Source organism: Drosophila erecta, unplaced genomic scaffold (genome assembly GCF_003286155.1).
Source record: "Drosophila erecta strain 14021-0224.00,06,07 unplaced genomic scaffold, DereRS2 tig00000092-arrow-pilon, whole genome shotgun sequence".
NCBI lineage: Eukaryota > Metazoa > Arthropoda > Insecta > Diptera > Drosophilidae > Drosophila > Drosophila erecta.
The window spans coordinates 13,482,953-13,500,774 of NW_020825207.1; the positions used below are offsets into that span (position 1 = coordinate 13,482,953).

Consider the following 17,822-nt stretch of genomic DNA (forward strand, 5'->3'; position numbering starts at 1 on the left):
TGATAAAAGATAAAGATTTTGATCAATGGTTCTATCTATCCTGCTGTTTGTTATTATATTGCAAATAGTTATTTATTTACAACTGTGATGAATACTTACACCACCAACACCAAATTAAAGCACAAGCCACGCTCTTAAATTTCAGTTTAATGTCGATAAATATGCGGCTTTTGAAAAGCTTACAAAAGTTCCCTTGTCGGTTGACGTTTTCTAATTCCCTTGTAGAAAATCTTAACTCCTTTCTGTTCAGTTAAACAAATATTTACAAAATGTACACGGTTTCCTTTACAATTAATAATAGCTAGTTTCAGTTGATGCGACGTGGCTTAAAGTCTTTTCTTATCTAGTAACGAAAATACATTAATTGCTGCCAGCAGCATTTTTGCTAAATAGTTCCTCTTTTTTACAATTCCTTAGGATAAGTTACCGAAGACTAAAGTGAAATTCAGTTGCAGAATTCAGATATGTATCTCTGGAGCTGTCTATGTTCTCATGGTGAGCGTTTGGCCGACTGTCATGATAGAATCCAGGAGTGTATAATACCTGCACGTCGAAGATGATCAATTAATACGATTATGCACTTGGGCAATTATTTATATATACTTACGATTTTCGCCCGGCGACAGAGTTATATGTATGTCCTCTCGACTCAGCACAGGGGCTAAAAGTAAACATTTGGACAAAGCCAGACACATGTATTTTTGCGTTTTACCAATCAACGTGTAGAGCAACAACTGGCGAAGCTTGTGTAAATATTTAAATAACGTTCTTTATTTACTTTTGAGGTGGCTAAAAATAATAAACTCTGTTTTTCGTTGGCTTAAAGCTAGTTTTTAACGGATAGAGGTTACTATTAAATTAAACGGCCTGAGGCTGAGGCGATTGCAATTATTAATTATTAAACATACATAAATCAAATAATAAAATAATTTAAAGAGGCCGCGCTTAAGCAATTCGTTTCCGTTCGCTGTTCTTTTCGTTTCGCACATGTCTTTCAGGTTGAGCCATGCAGTGGATAGTGAACCTGCCGCCTACTAGTTTAAATGCTATCACAGTTTCAAAGTCGAGCATGCAGGAACAGTCAGAAGCTAGCTCATGCACGTTAAGAGAACTTTGTAATCGTTTGCTGCAGCTTTTGGGTTATGTATGCAGAGCGTACGGCTGCTGGGGCGGCTGCTGTTGCTGCTCAAGGGTCCCTGGGGGAGTGGCAGCTGCAGCGGCCCCGCCTCCGCTGGGAACAATGCGTATCATACCCGGCTGGATCCTAACGTTCTCACAGGCCTCACAAATATTTAGTTGTGGATGGTTGCGGAATGTACACATGTTGCAGGCCCACGAGTCGAGCGTCTCCTCCTCCTCATCCACATCGGAGTCGGACTGGAATTCTTCCTCCTGTTGTGGCTGCGGCTGCTGTTGTAACTGCTGCTGCTGCTGCTGCTGCTGCTGCCGCTGCATCTGCTGCTGTAACTGCTGCTGTCGCCGCTGCTGCAGAAATTGCTGGAACTGACAGTACTGGGCATATGTCGGTGGCGGCTCCTGCTGCAGCTGGAACATTTGCTGTTGACTCTGCATCTGGGGCGTTAAGCAGGCCGAGGTGGGAGCACTGCTGTGGTGCTGCCCGAAGTCCTGCGCCGGCTGGGAGATAGGTGCTGCCGGCACCGAGTGCAGACGCAGAGAACTGGGTGGCGCCTGGACGCGAGCCCCTTGACGCTGACGCGGGAATGGCTGTGGCTGATGCTGGGGAGCAATGCTGGCGGGTAACAAGTGCTGGCGGTTCGTTGGATTGGCCGCCGGCCCAGGGCCATTCGCCTGTGGTTCTGTGGATTCAAGGAAACAGAGTTAGCTTTGACAGAAGCCGAAATGCTTTGCAATCATTTTTACCATTTAAGCAGTCAAGCAGACGCTTACAGTCCTCAGTCAGTTGCTTGATATCTCTATCCAGTCTTTCAGATTCCCCCACCGGCACCGGCTCAGTCAGGATGTTGATCTCCTGCTCCAGGACGAGCAGCCGCTTCTTGTTGTCCCGCAGCGCATTGGCCAGCTTGTCGCGCCGCTGCTTCTGCCGCTCAATTGTGGCGGCATGAACTGAAGTATATGGAGAGAAGAAAAGCTGATCAATCGATTGCTAAGTGTGGAATGTGTGGCTCCGTTGGCCTGGCAACAAATGATTGCGTTGCGGCATTCGCATTTCCAAATATTTCCCGCGGCTAGATTTATTTTTCTGTCTAACGCCTCTCATTTTATTACTCTGTTTTGTTGCTAAAAATAATTACCCCACCTCCCGCTTGGCTACCGCAATTTAAGAGGGGTTCATAAACAGAATTTATATTTAAATAGATAAATTTAGTTAAAATGCGCAAGCAAGCACAACCAAAAATCAATCTAATAATAATTTATTTCTACGAAAAAATAGGTAAAAATAAATGAATACAAAAAACACACAGACAAAGTCTTTCGATGCATTTTGTGTTTGGCTTTTTGGCGACTGTTCATTTGAATATTTTTAGACGCTTGATAGATTTCCAACGGAAATAGCCAACAGGGCAGTGGGCCAAGGGATCTTCGATCCAAGTTTATGTGCAGAATATGTCACATCATTATGTGAAATTCGCTGGCATCTTAATTGATAAATTATTTCATTAATGGCTTTGGCTTCTTTACATTCCAATGTATTCTGCCCCGGTGGAAAATTCTCCAACGATATGAATGACATTTAAAGTGGTTTCTCGTGATAGCGTCGCGTGATTAAATGTCAAAGTGTAAGTGCCTTTTGGGCCCACGCTGCGTATGCTTAATACCTTGGCTGATCAAACTGAGAGATTTTCCTGGCCGCTTTCTTCTCTTTTCCTTTGTTTCTCACTGGTGTTACCACCCACACAAATCGCCCTGAACTTGAACGACTCGCGTTGAAAACAAATTGAAAACGTCGCAGAAAGAGCGGCGAAAGCGAAATACGTATAAATAATGTGAAAAGTGAGATGGGGGGTACGAAGTCGGGGAAAACATGGCCAAAGCCAGAAGCCAGACAAAAAACAAAAGACATTTCGATCTATAACACTTGGAACGCGTGGGCGTTCGATATGGATAAGGTTTTATATGATATGGAACACATTGTATATATCATTGAAATATGAGTACATGAATTTATAGGAAAAAATATACGAATAAACATTAATTGCTTATCTATATATTTCAGTTTTTTATAAATTGCTAAGATCAAAATATTCAATTATAATCAAATGGAGCATTATGACGACCAACAAACATACGTAAAAGAAACTCATGAAATACGACATCAACTGTTGCTTTTCCTTTCTCGTGATCTCACTCACTATCACCTACTGATAACCGCCCCATCCCGTAGTTATGACGTCAAGATGTATCTCCATCTGGAATTACTTTGCTTTTGCTTTGTAATTAAACCTGTTTCGCAATCATTGATCACTGGTTTTAATTCCATAACTTGAACACACGCTGCATCGATAATGACTCTGGTTAACCCCTGCTTTGTGGCACTTTGAACCCATCCTCAACAATCCCTTGAAGCAAATTGAACCCTATCGAAAATGTTCCAGTTTGCGAAACATAAGAAAGCCCAGTTCCCGCTAATTCTATTTCAGGGCGTAATTCGATTTCCTTATCACGTGTAAACAATATTGGGCGAACCTGCTCGCTGATAACAAATCTTCGGAGCCCAACTACGACGTCGTCTGGTCGATAAGCATTGGAATCCAACGGGCATTGGAACTCAATAATAACAAGAATGTAGATTCGAATTTTGTTAGCGAAGCAATAGACACCCTTGTTAATTGACTATACAGACCATTTTTGTTAAAGTTTGACACACTTTTGGATTCAAGGAAGTAATTGCAATTAATGGCAATTTTCACTCAATGGGATGCACTAAAAAATGTTTTTTCAAACTTATTCCAAAAGTAGCTTCCCCCATTTCTAGAGTATGGCAATAAAAAGCAGCTCAGCCAACCACGTGTGCCCCTAAAAGCACCGAGTTTCCTGCTATATGTTTACTCCCTCATTCTGATAAAGGGTAACGCACCTTCGCGATCGCATTCCTCCATGACTCCTTCGTAAAGGGGCATGGTGGGACTACTGTCCGTGCTGTTGCTGATCCCAATGTTGTTATTGTCGCTGACGGCATGGTTGTTACTATAGTTGGACGCCACAATGTGGTTCTGCTCCTGCGTTGGATAGGGGAAAACATCCGACGTCATATCGGCGTCCCCCAGACCATCCGCCACCACTGCTGCTGGCGGCGGAGGCTGTTGATTTGCTGGAACACTTGCCACCGGCTCACAAGGCGCTGCGTATAAAGTCCTTGGGCGAACGCTGCCTGCACTGAAGACACTGCCCTCGTCCGTCACAGTCAGCTGGAAATTCTTCTGCGTTCCACGACGCGCGTCAAAACTAACGCTGGAGTAGGTGATCCCACTGCCCTGCCCACTGGGCGCCGGGCCAGCGGTGATGTCAATGGCCGATTGCGCTGAGCCCGTCGGCTGGCGCAGGGTGAGATTGAGCGAGGTGAAGCTCTTGCGTCCGCCAGGGGCACTTGGTGACGCTGCCGAGCTGGGCGAGGGAAGCGGAGGCGTACACGTAGTCGTCGCCGGAAAGTCAATGCTGCGAAAGTCGCGCGCGAACGGCGGCTCTGGCTGTAGCGTAACGACTGAGCGATGTCGCACCGGCGAGGGTTGTTGTTGCGTTGATGCGATTGCTGCTGACGCCGCAGCACCAGTAGCCGCCGCCGACGTTGGTGACGATAAGGGGACCGCATTGAGCGAAAGCTCCGAATCGCTGGAGCTCATGGGACTGGTGAGGCATGAGGAATCGTTTGAGAAGCTACCGGGCTTCGGTTTGGGTGGCGGCGGAAGTGGCGGTGCCCGGCGCAGTGGCTTGCTCAAGGAAGTGGGCGTCAGCTGGGCAGCCTGGTGATCCCTCTGCTGACGCTGCTGGCGCTGCAGAATCTTTTGCTGCAGCTGAGTGCTAAACTGACGTTGCAGATTAAGCGTCGTGGGTCGTGGCCGGGGCTGCGTATCAGGCTGTAAGCTACCAACACCTGGCGGCGTAGCCAATCCATTGCTTAGCCCTGCTTCCGGTTGTGGTGGTGCTGCCCGTGACGGCTTAAGGGGCGTAGGAGGCTTGGCCTGCCTGTTCTGGTGGTGTTGCTGCTGCTGTTGCTGCAACACCTTCGCCGGATAACTTTGAACTGGGATGGGATGGAGCGCAAGCTCCTTCCTCAACATCTGGATACAGTTTTCGCGCTGATGGCAATTCTCATTGACGCATTGCGTCACTATGGCATCGGGTATCGTGGGGAACTCCTGCTTCATCTCATGAAACAGGTGCATAATACTAATGTTGGTGCAATGACAGCTCGGCTTGGCCTTGCCACTGGTGGCTTCCTGTTCCTGCTGTGGATGCGTTGCGTGATCCAGCAGCTCCAGCTGCTCATAGCTCCCGCTGCGGCTGGCGGGACTGTTGGGATTCGGATTTTGACTGGGGTTGGGGCTCTGATTCTGGTTCTTCCGCAGAAAGTGTTGATTGATCGCCTCAGTTAGGGGGTTGCCCTTGCCGACTGCTTTGCCATTCAATTGGTGGGTGTTTGATCCGGGCGGCATTGGTGGTGTAGCCGCCATTTTAGGCCATCATTTGTCACAGCTGGAGACCTGGAAAAATGCAAAAGAACCCGTCAGTCAGGTGCTTGGCTATAATTCAATTACTAAGAGGAAAGGAAATCGATTTCTCGGTTCACTCATTCGAGATTATACCATTGCCCGATTTAGAACATTTACTAAGCGTGTTGCGAACACTTTTTCTATTTCTCTTTTTTATCATTTTTCAAAATAATAAAAAAGCTGCGGATAAGCAGAGACGGAGAGAGATCTTTGCCAAAATGACATGGGATATTTAAAAATATTTATGACACAACGTAGCCGTGCCATATTGTCTATATTTCGCTTTGATTGACCAAAAGAATGGGCCATTGTCAAGGATAGCACAATTAAAAGGCCATACATATATCTCCTAAATACTTTATATTGCCGGACTAGATAAGTTAGTGGCGCCTCATTTCTCATGCACACGAAGTGATAGTTGTTAATAAGAGTATATGGTAATGAGAATCCGAATAAAATACACGATTTCCTTTTTATTTCAACATTTTAAATATATTTAAAATGTGCTATAGCACATACTTAATATTTTAAGGGCATTTTGTAATTTTCGTTTAAACTTACATTTTATATAAGTAAATTGTAATTTATTGTTAATTGCCAGTAATTAAACTCAACGATAAAACAATGATATCCGTTAAAAACTTTTAATTTTATAAATTTTCCTTTATCATTTATGAAAGTATATTATTCATGCTGTCAAAAATTATCACACAATTTCACTTTTCAAAATTTTCGTCGTTATTAGCACTGCTAGTTTTAAAAATTGTTTTATTTTTTCATATATGTATGTATATTGTGAGGTTTCTTATTTGGATGCTTTTAAATTTTGTTCCGTCGCACAAATTTCAATTGTTTTGCGTAATTGTTTTCCTTTAAACACAACTTTTAATCCCGAAGTTCTCGGTACAAAAATCATTTGGATTTCAGTTTACTTCGAACGCGTTTGAACGCTTTAAATGCCAGCGAAGAACTGAAATACAAATATCGCACATTTTGAGAACTAAAGGCCTACAAAGCGAAAAGATCATGAGCACCAAAGAGGCATCATTCTACTTGTGTGTGGAAAATGTTTGGGAGAGCGTAAACAAAAGGTGTAATATATATTTATTCCCGAGAAAATTGTCGAAATTCAAACTAAAATAAAGAGTTAACAATAAAGATACTGAAAAGCAAAACATTTCGTCGATGTTTCCTAAAGTTCACAATGTGAGCACTTGAATGTGGTGCATATTAAGCATACGCATAGTGGAACAAGTAGGATATTACGCTGGGTAGTTCAAAATAAATGTGAGAAATATAATAGATCCCGTAACGAATCAATTAAATCATTCAATATTTTTGCCACACTAATACCACTTTGTAAAAGAAATTTGTATCTTTCTCTTAGCCGCTCTCTTTTATAAAAATAAATTTTTGTGTGGGTGTTTCACACCAACACTGCGAAGCTAAGAAAATTGAATGAAATATTCGAAAAAGCGCAGCAACAACAAGAAAGCCAGTACATATAAAAACAAAACAAAAAACACAAAAAAAAAAAGAATCAAGGCACAAAATTAATGATATGCTAGCTAAGGTGAAAGAGTTGAAGACGCAGCAAATTAATATTAAAAAGCGAAAACCCATCAAGTGGGATAAGCATTTAATTGCTGTCCATCAACGACCAAATGAAAATCGCTTAAATTAGCCAGCGGCTTAGCCAAGTATTAGAACCGCCCGCGCATCCCCACTTTTAGTCTGACAAAATAAATAAAAACAAATAATAAAGCGAAGCAAAACCATGTCAGAGACACAAAATCTATACAAAAACGTATAATTTATTAAAATATAACCCACTAAATAGGCGGCGATGGCGCCTTTAAAATTGGCCAGCAAAACATAAATAATAAATTATCATTTTACATATATTTCTCACTTTCCAGTTGCTGTTTATTTTAAAATTAAATTGAAGCTTTTTTTGCCCGCGATAACAACATTTTCAAGTTGCCAAGGAAATTAAGAAGCCATTAAAGATAAACCTCGGAATATGATGAAAACAATTCTTCTTGTCTTCTATATTTTTTTTTAAATTTTTTTCTCGCTAGTTCCATAAAATTCCAACATCATTTTGTGGGGTACTTATAGACGGATGAGCGGAACACGTAAATTGCGATCTGATATTTGAAAATATTTAGACAATTTCTCCACTTTTTTTTTGGTACGAAATTTGTTGGGAATGGAATTCAATTCGGTGGGGGAGGGGTTGCCGAGGGGTCGATGGCAAGGCAATGAAAATTCGTTTTCTGTGCTCTTAAGATTGCTACGTTTTGTTTGCCAGCTTCCCCCTTGTTTGCCTCTCATTTTCCCTCTTATTTTTCCTTATAGCGGGTGGCAGACAAACAACAACAAGCATGGGGCGATCGACTGCAGACGTAAACGACCTTCACAATTAGCCAGATATATGCAGGGCAGATAGGAGAGATAGAGATACACCCATACAGACGAGATGCCCAGAATGCACAAGCCAGAAAATCGGAAATCGACGTCAAATATTTCGCAGGCCGTAGTGTATATAAGAAATTGAGAGTACTCGTGTGGAATGATAATACATATCTTCATATGCACACACATGAGTACAGTGCGGTTCGGATTTGCAAAGATACTACCCAGATATCTCAGTAAATATTTTCAGTTATTTTCGACAGGCCTAGAAATAATACTATTATTATTTTGTTCATTTTTTTATGATAACACATAGGGTTACTTAAAAAGTACTCTTAAAAGTCTTTTTTGCTATTGTTTCGTAATTTCTGTTTCAGTTTTTATGAAGCTCCTACAGTTTTGCTACGCACTGTTTGCACATTATACTTATTGTACAGGTAAGAGATCATTTGTATTATTTTATACTTGGTTTTTTTGTTTTATTCAGCCTTTTCGAGGACACGCTAAACAAACATAAAACCAGCTGAGGGCAACAAAAACCTGAAAAAAATATATAAAAGTTCGCACTGTGTGCCAAAAACACAAAATAAAAAAGTTTACAAAGTCATTAAAATTATGGCAGCTCACGATTGTTTAGGTGTTTTCGATTGTGAGGGAGTGAAATTTCGGTGGGTGTGTAACTCTTGTAATTAGCTGACCCAAAATTTCCATTCATTAAAATGCCTTTGTAGAACTTTTGGTGGCGGTGATGTGAGCGCGTGTTCTTTTCCCGATTTACATGAAATTGTCTTATGGGAATTTCCAATGATTACATTTCGTTTCACATGCCATATGAACTTTGAATGTTCATGAGGCTCAAATTATAAACCTGCAGTTGTTAATACCATTAGCGAATACTTCAAGTTTAGATAATAACATATTATTTATTGATATCTTGTACTAGGCTATACACAAAATATTTAAAATGTGTAGCTAGCAGTTATATCCTGAAAATCATTGCTGTTTCCAGACTTTTTAACTAATGCCAAATCTAGATTTTAAAGGCATTTCCCCAAACATTTAGTTTGGTACGATTTACAGGCAAGCCCACGTATAATCTCCCTGTCCATCAATCCAATAAGTCTGATAATATCTTGGCTGGACTGGGGAATTACCATGCCGTGTTGGCGTGTTGGCGCCCTCAAAGACTTTAAGGTATCGATGCATATTGACCGGAAATCTCGCTGTCTGGCATGTCAAAAAATAAACATATATAAATAACAAAAAATCGCCAAAAATATGCTTGAATACAAAAATAATTGCGAAAGGAACTACGTACTAGAAGGCGTCCTTCCCGCACCTTCAACTTGCTTTTGAAACACAAAACATATGGACAGACGAAAAGAACTGGGAAAATAAGAGGAGATAAACCAAAAAAAAAAAAGAGGGCTGTAGTAAATAACATGGAAAACAACTTTCACTTTGTCGCAAAACAACAAAACGACTCGGAAATTAAATAAAATGAGATAGAGGAACGGAAAGTATGTGAATTGTGAAAATTATAAATCAAATGCAGAGACATGAAACGGAATGGAAGCAGCACACAAAATACCAAAAGACGAAAAATGGAACGAAAATAATTTTATTTTGTATTCTGGTGCTCGCTCGCCGATTTTCTTTAGCTTTTCTTGCCTCGCCAATAATTTGAAGAGGCGTTTTGCGGAATTTTCTGCAGACGTCAGGCCTTGACGTCATTGCCGAATTCTAGAATAGAATATGGGCATGGGAAATCAAAATCGGTGGGGGAATGGATATGGAATGGTTATCGCAAAGGAAAATCAACATGGAACACCTCGCCTGCCTCCTGTGTAAACTAATAACTAATACAACAAGTTGTTCATTTATTATAATACAGCCATATGATCATGCCTCCAATCGCCGCAATTTGCCATTTTCAAATTGTGAAAATAATCGAAGCGGAGTTATTTTTAGTCGATGTCCAAATCCAACCAGGTGTGCTGCGGTTGGTGGGGGGAAGCCCACCTTATCGCGCGACATTTGTGTCTCTTCGCAACAGGGGACATATGTACATACATATGAATATATATTTTTCTCAACTCGCCCCTAACCGAAACAAAATATCAACACAATTGCTGGCGATAAGATAGATTCGAATTGATGGGAAAGTTTTCATTGTACAGTAGTCACTCAAGTGGGTAAAACACTTAGATAGAAGATTTTTAAGTTTTCTTGATGCAGTATTCGAGTAGGAGAATCAACATTATGTAATGGAATATGTATTAATATATTATGTCATTTAAACTCTGTCATATCATGACATTCAAAAAAGCTGCCTAAGTAAGGCAGTTTATATTGCTTATAATAAGCACTTTCGCCTCACGTCATACAACAAAAGGATCCATTTAGTTCCACTGACTTCAACAAAAGGATTTAGAAGTATTCATATTTTAAACGAAATTTAGTGGAACTCAAAGTATTTTAACTTAAAGTTGTATACATATGTACATACAAGTGCTCCACAATCTTGGGTATTTCCAAATTTATAAGGGAATTACAGTTTTTGGTTCATGATAAACAAACATAAATTAAAAGTCGCTTTAACTATCATTTAAATCGCGTTTTAATTTATGAGATTCCTTGTATTTAATAAAATATGGCCGTGATTAATGCAGTTTTGATGCTATTGCTTAAAATATTGAATAGCTCAAAGGGAGAGTTACCGCTTCAATACTGAAACAGAATTCATATAATCACACAGATGATGATTTTTTGTATATCTGCTTTATATTTGCCCTCTCAATTGCTGAAATGCCGGGAAATTCCCGCAATTACAAGGAAATCGCCACATAAACAAAGTCACAAAACGGAACAGAAACAATACTAAACACTCAAAAAAATAAGTAAATCTCCATTTACTTTTACATTAATTTATATTACAAAATTATTGATGGATTTTACATTTACATATCACCAAACCCTTACAAGCAATTTTATGTATAAATGTATTTCTATCGGATCTTTTAAATATCACTCGTGTTTTTACAGTGCAAGACAAGTGCAAAAACTTGTGAACTTGTTTTCTTAATACGAAACTAAACCGCGACAACAACAACGTACAGAGAGCGCTTATTGTTATTGATAGTGGGAGAAAATCTAAAAGCACACATAGGAAATCAACATTTGCACTTTGCGATTAGAAGCGGTTGGAGGAAGGGGGTTGAGTGGGCGGTGGGTGGAGGTGGTTTCGTTTACATATTTCGAAAATAAGACCATTTCGAGGGAGTTTTAGCCGTTATCAATAGACGGAAATACGTATACGCATGTACGAACGGGTAATACAGTTATGTACGTGCAGTCTTGCACAGACACACAAGCACCGATGTGCAGTGCGAGTGCGAAAGAGACACGTAATGGCTGTGTTAACGGCACAAGATAAAAACCAGCTACAGCCAGCGTGGGAGCAAGCGAGAAGGAGGGTGAGAGCGCGAGAGACAGAGAGAGCAAAAAACAGGTGACATTGGCAGCTACGCAATAGTAGATAAAAAATATACATATATAAAAACAACTGAGATCGATTGGAAAAGTGAAATGTTGGGAAACTTGGTATGGCCCCTCCCCCTTTAAAAACGCATTCAAGGCATGTTGCCTGTGTGTGAATGTGTTTATTTATTGCTTTTATTTGGTGCACTAGGTAATCGCTTGTGTGTGCGAGTTGTTTTTCACAATTTGTTATTTGCACACAGAGCAGATCCACCCACACCTGCGCAGTTCCCAATGGTATATGATTGTGTGCATGTGCAGAAGTAGCAACATCCAGAGTTTTGCCAATTGCATCCCTTTTCTCCGTTTTCACTTACCAAATAAGTTAAATTCTCTGAGTTTTCCAATATTCCTTTGTTCCCCGCTCTTTTTGCCGTTTGTTCTTTGACATTCAATATTTCAATCTGAATCTTTTCCACTTTTGCCCCTTCGATTTCTTCGTTGGCTTTGTTTTCGTTTTTCTTTTCTCACACACTCACAACTACACCCACAGTTCACACAAAAGCTCCGCTTTGTTTTAATTTAATCATTTATTTTATTTGTCGCATTAAACTTAATTAAACGTATTTTTTCACGTCGCCCTTTTCGCGATCACAAAACAGCAGTGTGACCAGAGAAGGAGGGCCAAAGAAACCGAAAGGCTTTGAGACATATCATCACATTTAAAAATACCAAATATTTACTTTCCTTTATTTTTACATTAATATATAATAATAAAATAATTTATTTATCAAAAACTATTTAATATTTTTGCATTCTTATATCATAGAATTATATATTTAGTTAAAAAATATACACTTAATATAATTTGTTATGTTATTTCTTTTTTTTGTTTATTATATTCATTCAAGGAATTCAAGGAATTTTTACAATTCAAACTAAAGAAGTCTGTTCTTTAAATGTGCGGTATTTTTTGTAAAACCGCTGACTTGTGTAGTGTTGGGTGGCGAAGTGGTGTATCAGTGTTGTGAAGCGCCACAAGTCCGTTTGATTTCCGATTTGGCATTCGAAATTGTTTTTCCTTAATTTTTCTCTCTAGTAAAAGTTTTCTGGAAATGAAAACCACGCCAAAGAAGAAGGAGATGTCCCTGCGCCTTCGGGAGTCGCGTCGTGAGGAGCAGAAACCAGAGACGACCAACCAGCCGCCGGACGACGACGCGGAGTCGGATTTGCCCATTCGGGGCCGTCCCTCAAAGAAGCTGCTGCTCCAACAGCAACAGCAGCGCCAGTACCAGGTAAAGCTAGAGCCGGATGTCAAGGCGGTCACGGCGGGCGTCAGCGGGAAACCGTCGACATCCTCGAGTGCAGCCGCCGCCGGAGGACGCATCAAGGCCCGGAGAGTGCTCTACAAGAAGAATGTTGGCGGAGCGGCAGCAGCCCAGAAGGCTCCCGGCGAGTCCTATGTGATGCGACTGTTTGAGCGAAGTTTGGACCTTTCCAAATACCAGGATGGGACTCCTTTGTACCCCATATGTCGCGCCTGGATGGCGAATCAACCCCGGAATCCCGCTGTAGCCGCATTTCAAACAGATGGTTCATTTACGGCCACCAAACGTGAGGACAACGGGGAGGAGATCCTGTCCCAATTGAAAAGCGGTGAGATGAAGATGCTCACCCAGCTGCCGCAGCCAAAGTCCACGAATCTACCCATAATTCCGCATCGTCTGGAGTTTAGCCAGGAGGAAAAGAAGCGGGAGAAGGCTCTCGAAGGAGCCAGTGCCTTCGATCTGCTTTCCTCCAATGTAACCCGCTGGAAGAAGGTGCGGGGCCACTGGCTGAAGCATATCAAAAAATACGAGAAGGAGCGCTATGAAGTTATTGATAAGATTATGAACGTGGTCTGCAAGAACTGAAGCGTGTCTAGGTTATTGGGAAAGGGGTATAGAGAATGCAAAATGACCTGGATTAATTGTAAACAAAGGATTAAAATATCCTGTTACCACTGAATTGAATATATATGCGATTAAGATGATTTTACACTTTATATATATTAAATAATTTAACTTGTCAAATAGACTACTTCAAGTCTATCAAGGGAACGATAAAACATTTTTATGCCGGCAATTTTTATATATTTTCATGATTTATAAATAAAGAGAAGTTTAAGAAGTGTATTGTGTATTTGTGTTGGAAATAGAAATTGCATAAGGGAGAGGTAACTAACTGACTGGAGGTGATTATCCCAAGCTTTTAGATAAAAAACACATCGCTTTGTCATTGACTTGAATAAATGTTTATTTGTATTGGTAGAAGATGCGTTCCCTTTGCGGTTAAATTAGTTCTAGTTTAGAGCTGGGTGTGAAGTTATCATAATTATTTTGGGTTGGCAAATGCTGCTGGATTGTTCTGGTTCCGATTCTGATGTTCTTCGGCTCGTCGCCGGTGCGCCGGTCCGCAGCCCCCTGCGATTTGGTTGGGGGTATACACATTAGGCATCCTGTGCGCCTATTCGACCTTGAGCAGCTCGACGTCGAAGGTGAGGGTGGAGTTGGGCGGAATGACGCCGGGGTGGCCACGGCTTCCGTAGGCATAATCCGGCGAGCAGATCAGCTTGGCGCGCTGGCCGACGCTCAACTGGGCAACTCCCTCGTCCCAGCCACGGATGACCTCGCCCTTGCCAATGGTGAACTTGAAGGGCTTGTTGCGGTCGCGCGACGAGTCAAACTGCATGGGATTCAAAGCGGATCGTTAGCTGGGGCTCGCGAGGACCGGGACTAGTACTCACCTTGGTGCCATCGTCCAGGGTGCCGGTGTAGTGGACCGTGACCTTTTGGCCATTCTTGGGGAAGGTGCTGCCTGTGGGCAGGAAATACAAAAATGGATGTGTGTGAGCGAGACGACCATATTATCGCAGGTAATTTTCCGAATTGTGCATCGCAAAAATGCACTTCATAGGTTAGAAATGCCGGCAGCTTATGGCATTTCTTGCGGGTCCTAACCAAATCATTAGAAACTCACCATCACCAGGAGCAATTGGAACCACTTGTACGCCCATTTCGATTAGTTTTCTTCTGGCAAAATACCGAGCGGAGAATAAGCACGTTGATTTCAGTTCGTCGCGTCGCCGAATGACAGCTAGTGGTGGGCGATTGTCAGTGCGCGGAAACTATCGCACACAGCAGTTCGATTAATTCGCCGAACCAATAATTTGTCGAGCTATCGATAATCAGAATTTTGTATTTCCCCGCATCAGTTTGAATTATTTTCTTCAAACCGAAAGAATGAATTTAATATTCATTCATGAATATATAATTGAATGATTATATTATATATAGGAGACAAATAAGTAAAACAGTCTTGTCGGATTTTGAAGTGGCGCACTTCTCCAAAAGTCTGCATTCAAATTTAGAAAAATTTTATAATTTAATTTGTTGTACTTTTTTGCCGGCGCGAAGGAATGAGTTGAGTGTGGAAGTTATTTTAAAAGTACTCTATTTGGAGCTTGGTTGTTGAATTTACTTGTAATCCAAAAAAGCCCTTGTTATGAATATGAATACGTTTAGGCGCTTAGCGACCTAGCGGCTATCGACTTTGTTTAGGGCTGCCAGACCTTTGAAGTCTCCTGTGGTATATATTCTGAACCATCATAACGGTCACACTGCATTGTGTTCTTTAAAAAAATATTTACGAGATAAAAACACTTGGAATTCGGCGTTTTTGAGGGTAGTTTTTGGACTCACGCAGGCAATTTGGAAAAGGAATGACATAAGGATCAAGTGGAATATATTGAGATCAGCGGAAACAGGAGGAAACCCAAGCCGTGGGCCATTTGCCACCAAGCAGCACGCTCTTTACAGCAGGATGCAGGATGCCACAGTTCCGGATCCGGAACCCACCAGCACCGACGGCAATTGCTCTGTTGAAAAAGACAATCGCGGGGATTCGGTACAGAATCATGCCGAGCGGGAGGCGGAAGCCAACGATGCCAATTGCACCATATGTGGTGCCGCGAAGGCCTCGGCTCTCTTAGATCTGCGCTCCAACCATGTAATGCAACGTCGCCTGAGTCGCGACTGGAAGATCCATGTGAGTACTAATGAAATGATCCCATCCTGAAGTCCGGGCTCTAAGTTCTCCTTCATTCTCAGGCCGATGTAATCCGATCCACTTTAAAGGCCATTTGCGTGGAGTGCGTGTGCAAGCTGAACATGCACTCGGAGGTCACTCGATCTCTGATGCAGCGCATGCAACTGCTGCAGCGTTCCGGAGGAGAAACCACCAAGGTGACAACCACTACTACTTCGCCCAGCCAGCACAGTCCACCCATTGCCGATGCAGAAGTGTCCACCACCCTGATAGAGAGTCAGGAGGAAGTGACGCACAGCAGGCAGAGCGTTCGCAGCTCGCGTTCCTCCTGCTCCGTGCTGGAAGTCTACCTCGCTCAACAACCCTATTCTCCATCGGCTAAGGATGAGAAGCACGCGGAGGGCTGGAAATGGAGAACGCGGCTGGAGTGTCCTGAATGTGGTCGGGCATATTTTCGGCGAGACTACTACGCCCTGCACTTAAGGCGCTGCTCCAATACACGTAGAAGACAGCCCCGACCTCCGCGCGCCAAATGTCGTGTCCTCAATGAGGCTAGCTATGATGGAAAATCGCCGTCCAGAGTTACCCGATCCGCGCGCATATACTACTGTCGGCATTGTGATGCAGAATTCGAAACCATTGTCGGTAAGCGGCAGCATGAGCGGTTGAAGCATCAGCAGCGATATCCTTGTGACTTGTGCGATGCTCAGTTGGACACGAAGTACGAGTGGGAAATGCATCACACCATCTGCCAGGCCAAGCAGGAGGTTAGTATGCATACATCTCAAAAAATATACATTTACCTGCAACACTTATCTGTACAGGCCTTAGCAATCCTGGAGCGGGAGGAATCAGGGCAAACCGTTCAGTCCTCCCGGGTGCCAAGGGCATGCTCCACACGTTCTCGTTCGCGGGCTTGCTCCGAAGCCTGGGATAGGTACGACGTGGATGAGGAATATGACGACGATGAAGAGAACGAAAGCGGTGGCGAGGAACTTGAAGAGGGCGATGACGAGCAGGAGGATGCCATGTACGCGCGACGTATGAACTTTACTGGCGACTGGATCGTTAACCACAGCCGCAGCAATAGCAACAGCGCTGGTAATCTCTCCCTTTTGTACGGGGACTACGGTATGGTGGAAACGCATATGACCACGGACAAAGAGTATGGTAAATACCTTTTCAAATATGTTATCGTTCTGTTAAAATTGCTGTAATCCACTGACAGATCTTTACCTACTCGACCTGCTTAAGACGCAGGTGCGACTGAAATCATTCACTTGTTTTACGCCAGGCTGCGGCTACCAGACGGACACCCTAGTAGCTCTAATGAAGCACGATTACATGGAACATTGGAAGATGAGCTGGTTCTACTGTCACAAGTGCGGCGATGTCTTCACCAGCAAGTAAGTGTCAACGAACTTATTATTCGAAGTGGTGTACTACATGATGAATGTTGATTCTTTGCAGGGTCTTCCTAGACTACCATTTGCATCTCCAGAACCGCGGCCTCTACATCTGCCATAAGTGCCGAGAAGAGTTTGAGTTGCAGCACCAGTTGGACCGCCACTTTCAGCTCCACAAGAAAGGGATCAACTACCACTGCAACTTCTGCCGATTGGAGTTCCTTAGCGAGGCCAAGCTGCTGGCCCATTGCAAACAGCGGGGGCACAGTCCCAACGATGAGCCGCTCATCAGCATTGATCGTTCCCTCTCGATTGTCAACTGCCATGTGCCCCGGTCAGCGGACTGTCCTCGAATAGTCAAGACGTACGAAGAGCGTGAGTTCTATATTCCGAGAATGACGATGCCCTCCACGAAGCCCATGCACTTGCCGCAACATAAACCATTTCGTTTTGCCATCGGTATTTGCGATTTCGAGGAGCGAAGTCCCAACTGCGTTGGATGTCACTGATTACGAACTTGTTGTGAGCTCCGTTCTTCGTCTGCAATATACACGACTAGGTCATGCTACCCGTTATAAAGTGCTTACATGCATACTCTTTAGCCGAGCAACGGGTATCGAATAGTCGAGGAGCTCGACTATAGCGTTCTCCTTGGTTAAAATAGCAGCACTCTAGTAAAATTCAATATTGGTATTTTTATAATAAATATTGTGCCGTTTTTGATTCTTCAGTCAGTTTATTT

The 17,822-nt window shown here is 42.6% G+C and overlaps 4 protein-coding genes across 5 annotated transcripts; 2 read left to right on the forward strand and 2 right to left on the reverse strand.

Moving 5' to 3' along the window:
* Positions 1 to 131: 131 nt before the first annotated feature.
* Positions 132 to 12,287, reverse strand: LOC6547204 (putative uncharacterized protein DDB_G0271606). 2 transcript variants are annotated; one of them, XM_015156697.2, is made up of 6 exons: positions 11,966 to 12,287; positions 4,058 to 5,681; positions 1,882 to 2,085; positions 1,254 to 1,817; positions 608 to 661; positions 132 to 543 (listed from the first exon to the last, which is right to left on the reverse strand). In XM_015156697.2, exons 2-6 carry the CDS (start codon positions 5,649 to 5,651, stop codon positions 515 to 517), a joined length of 2,445 nt encoding a protein of 814 aa, XP_015012183.1. In that variant the 5' UTR covers positions 5,652 to 5,681; positions 11,966 to 12,287; the 3' UTR covers positions 132 to 514. The 2 variants fall into 2 exon arrangements, 1 of the variants encoding a protein (XP_015012183.1); XR_003407894.1 differs by having other exon boundaries at positions 608 to 1,817.
* A 282-nt stretch (positions 12,288 to 12,569) lies between these two features.
* Positions 12,570 to 13,757, forward strand: LOC6547203 (protein lin-37 homolog). The gene has a single exon (XM_001974753.3). The coding sequence runs from the start codon at positions 12,704 to 12,706 to the stop codon at positions 13,499 to 13,501; it is 798 nt and encodes a 265-aa protein (XP_001974789.1). The 5' UTR covers positions 12,570 to 12,703; the 3' UTR covers positions 13,502 to 13,757.
* Positions 13,758 to 13,899: 142 nt separating this feature from the next.
* Positions 13,900 to 14,766, reverse strand: LOC6547202 (12 kDa FK506-binding protein). The gene is made up of 3 exons (XM_001974752.3): positions 14,607 to 14,766; positions 14,374 to 14,444; positions 13,900 to 14,312 (listed from the first exon to the last, which is right to left on the reverse strand). The coding sequence occupies exons 1-3, from the start codon at positions 14,641 to 14,643 to the stop codon at positions 14,094 to 14,096; spliced, it is 327 nt and encodes a 108-aa protein (XP_001974788.1). The 5' UTR covers positions 14,644 to 14,766; the 3' UTR covers positions 13,900 to 14,093.
* A 446-nt stretch (positions 14,767 to 15,212) lies between these two features.
* Positions 15,213 to 17,814, forward strand: LOC6547201 (zinc finger protein 546). Its single transcript, XM_001974751.3, has 5 exons — positions 15,213 to 15,674; positions 15,737 to 16,441; positions 16,499 to 16,844; positions 16,903 to 17,080; positions 17,145 to 17,814. The coding sequence occupies exons 1-5, from the start codon at positions 15,450 to 15,452 to the stop codon at positions 17,587 to 17,589; spliced, it is 1,899 nt and encodes a 632-aa protein (XP_001974787.1). The 5' UTR covers positions 15,213 to 15,449; the 3' UTR covers positions 17,590 to 17,814.
* Positions 17,815 to 17,822: the final 8 nt, after the last annotated feature.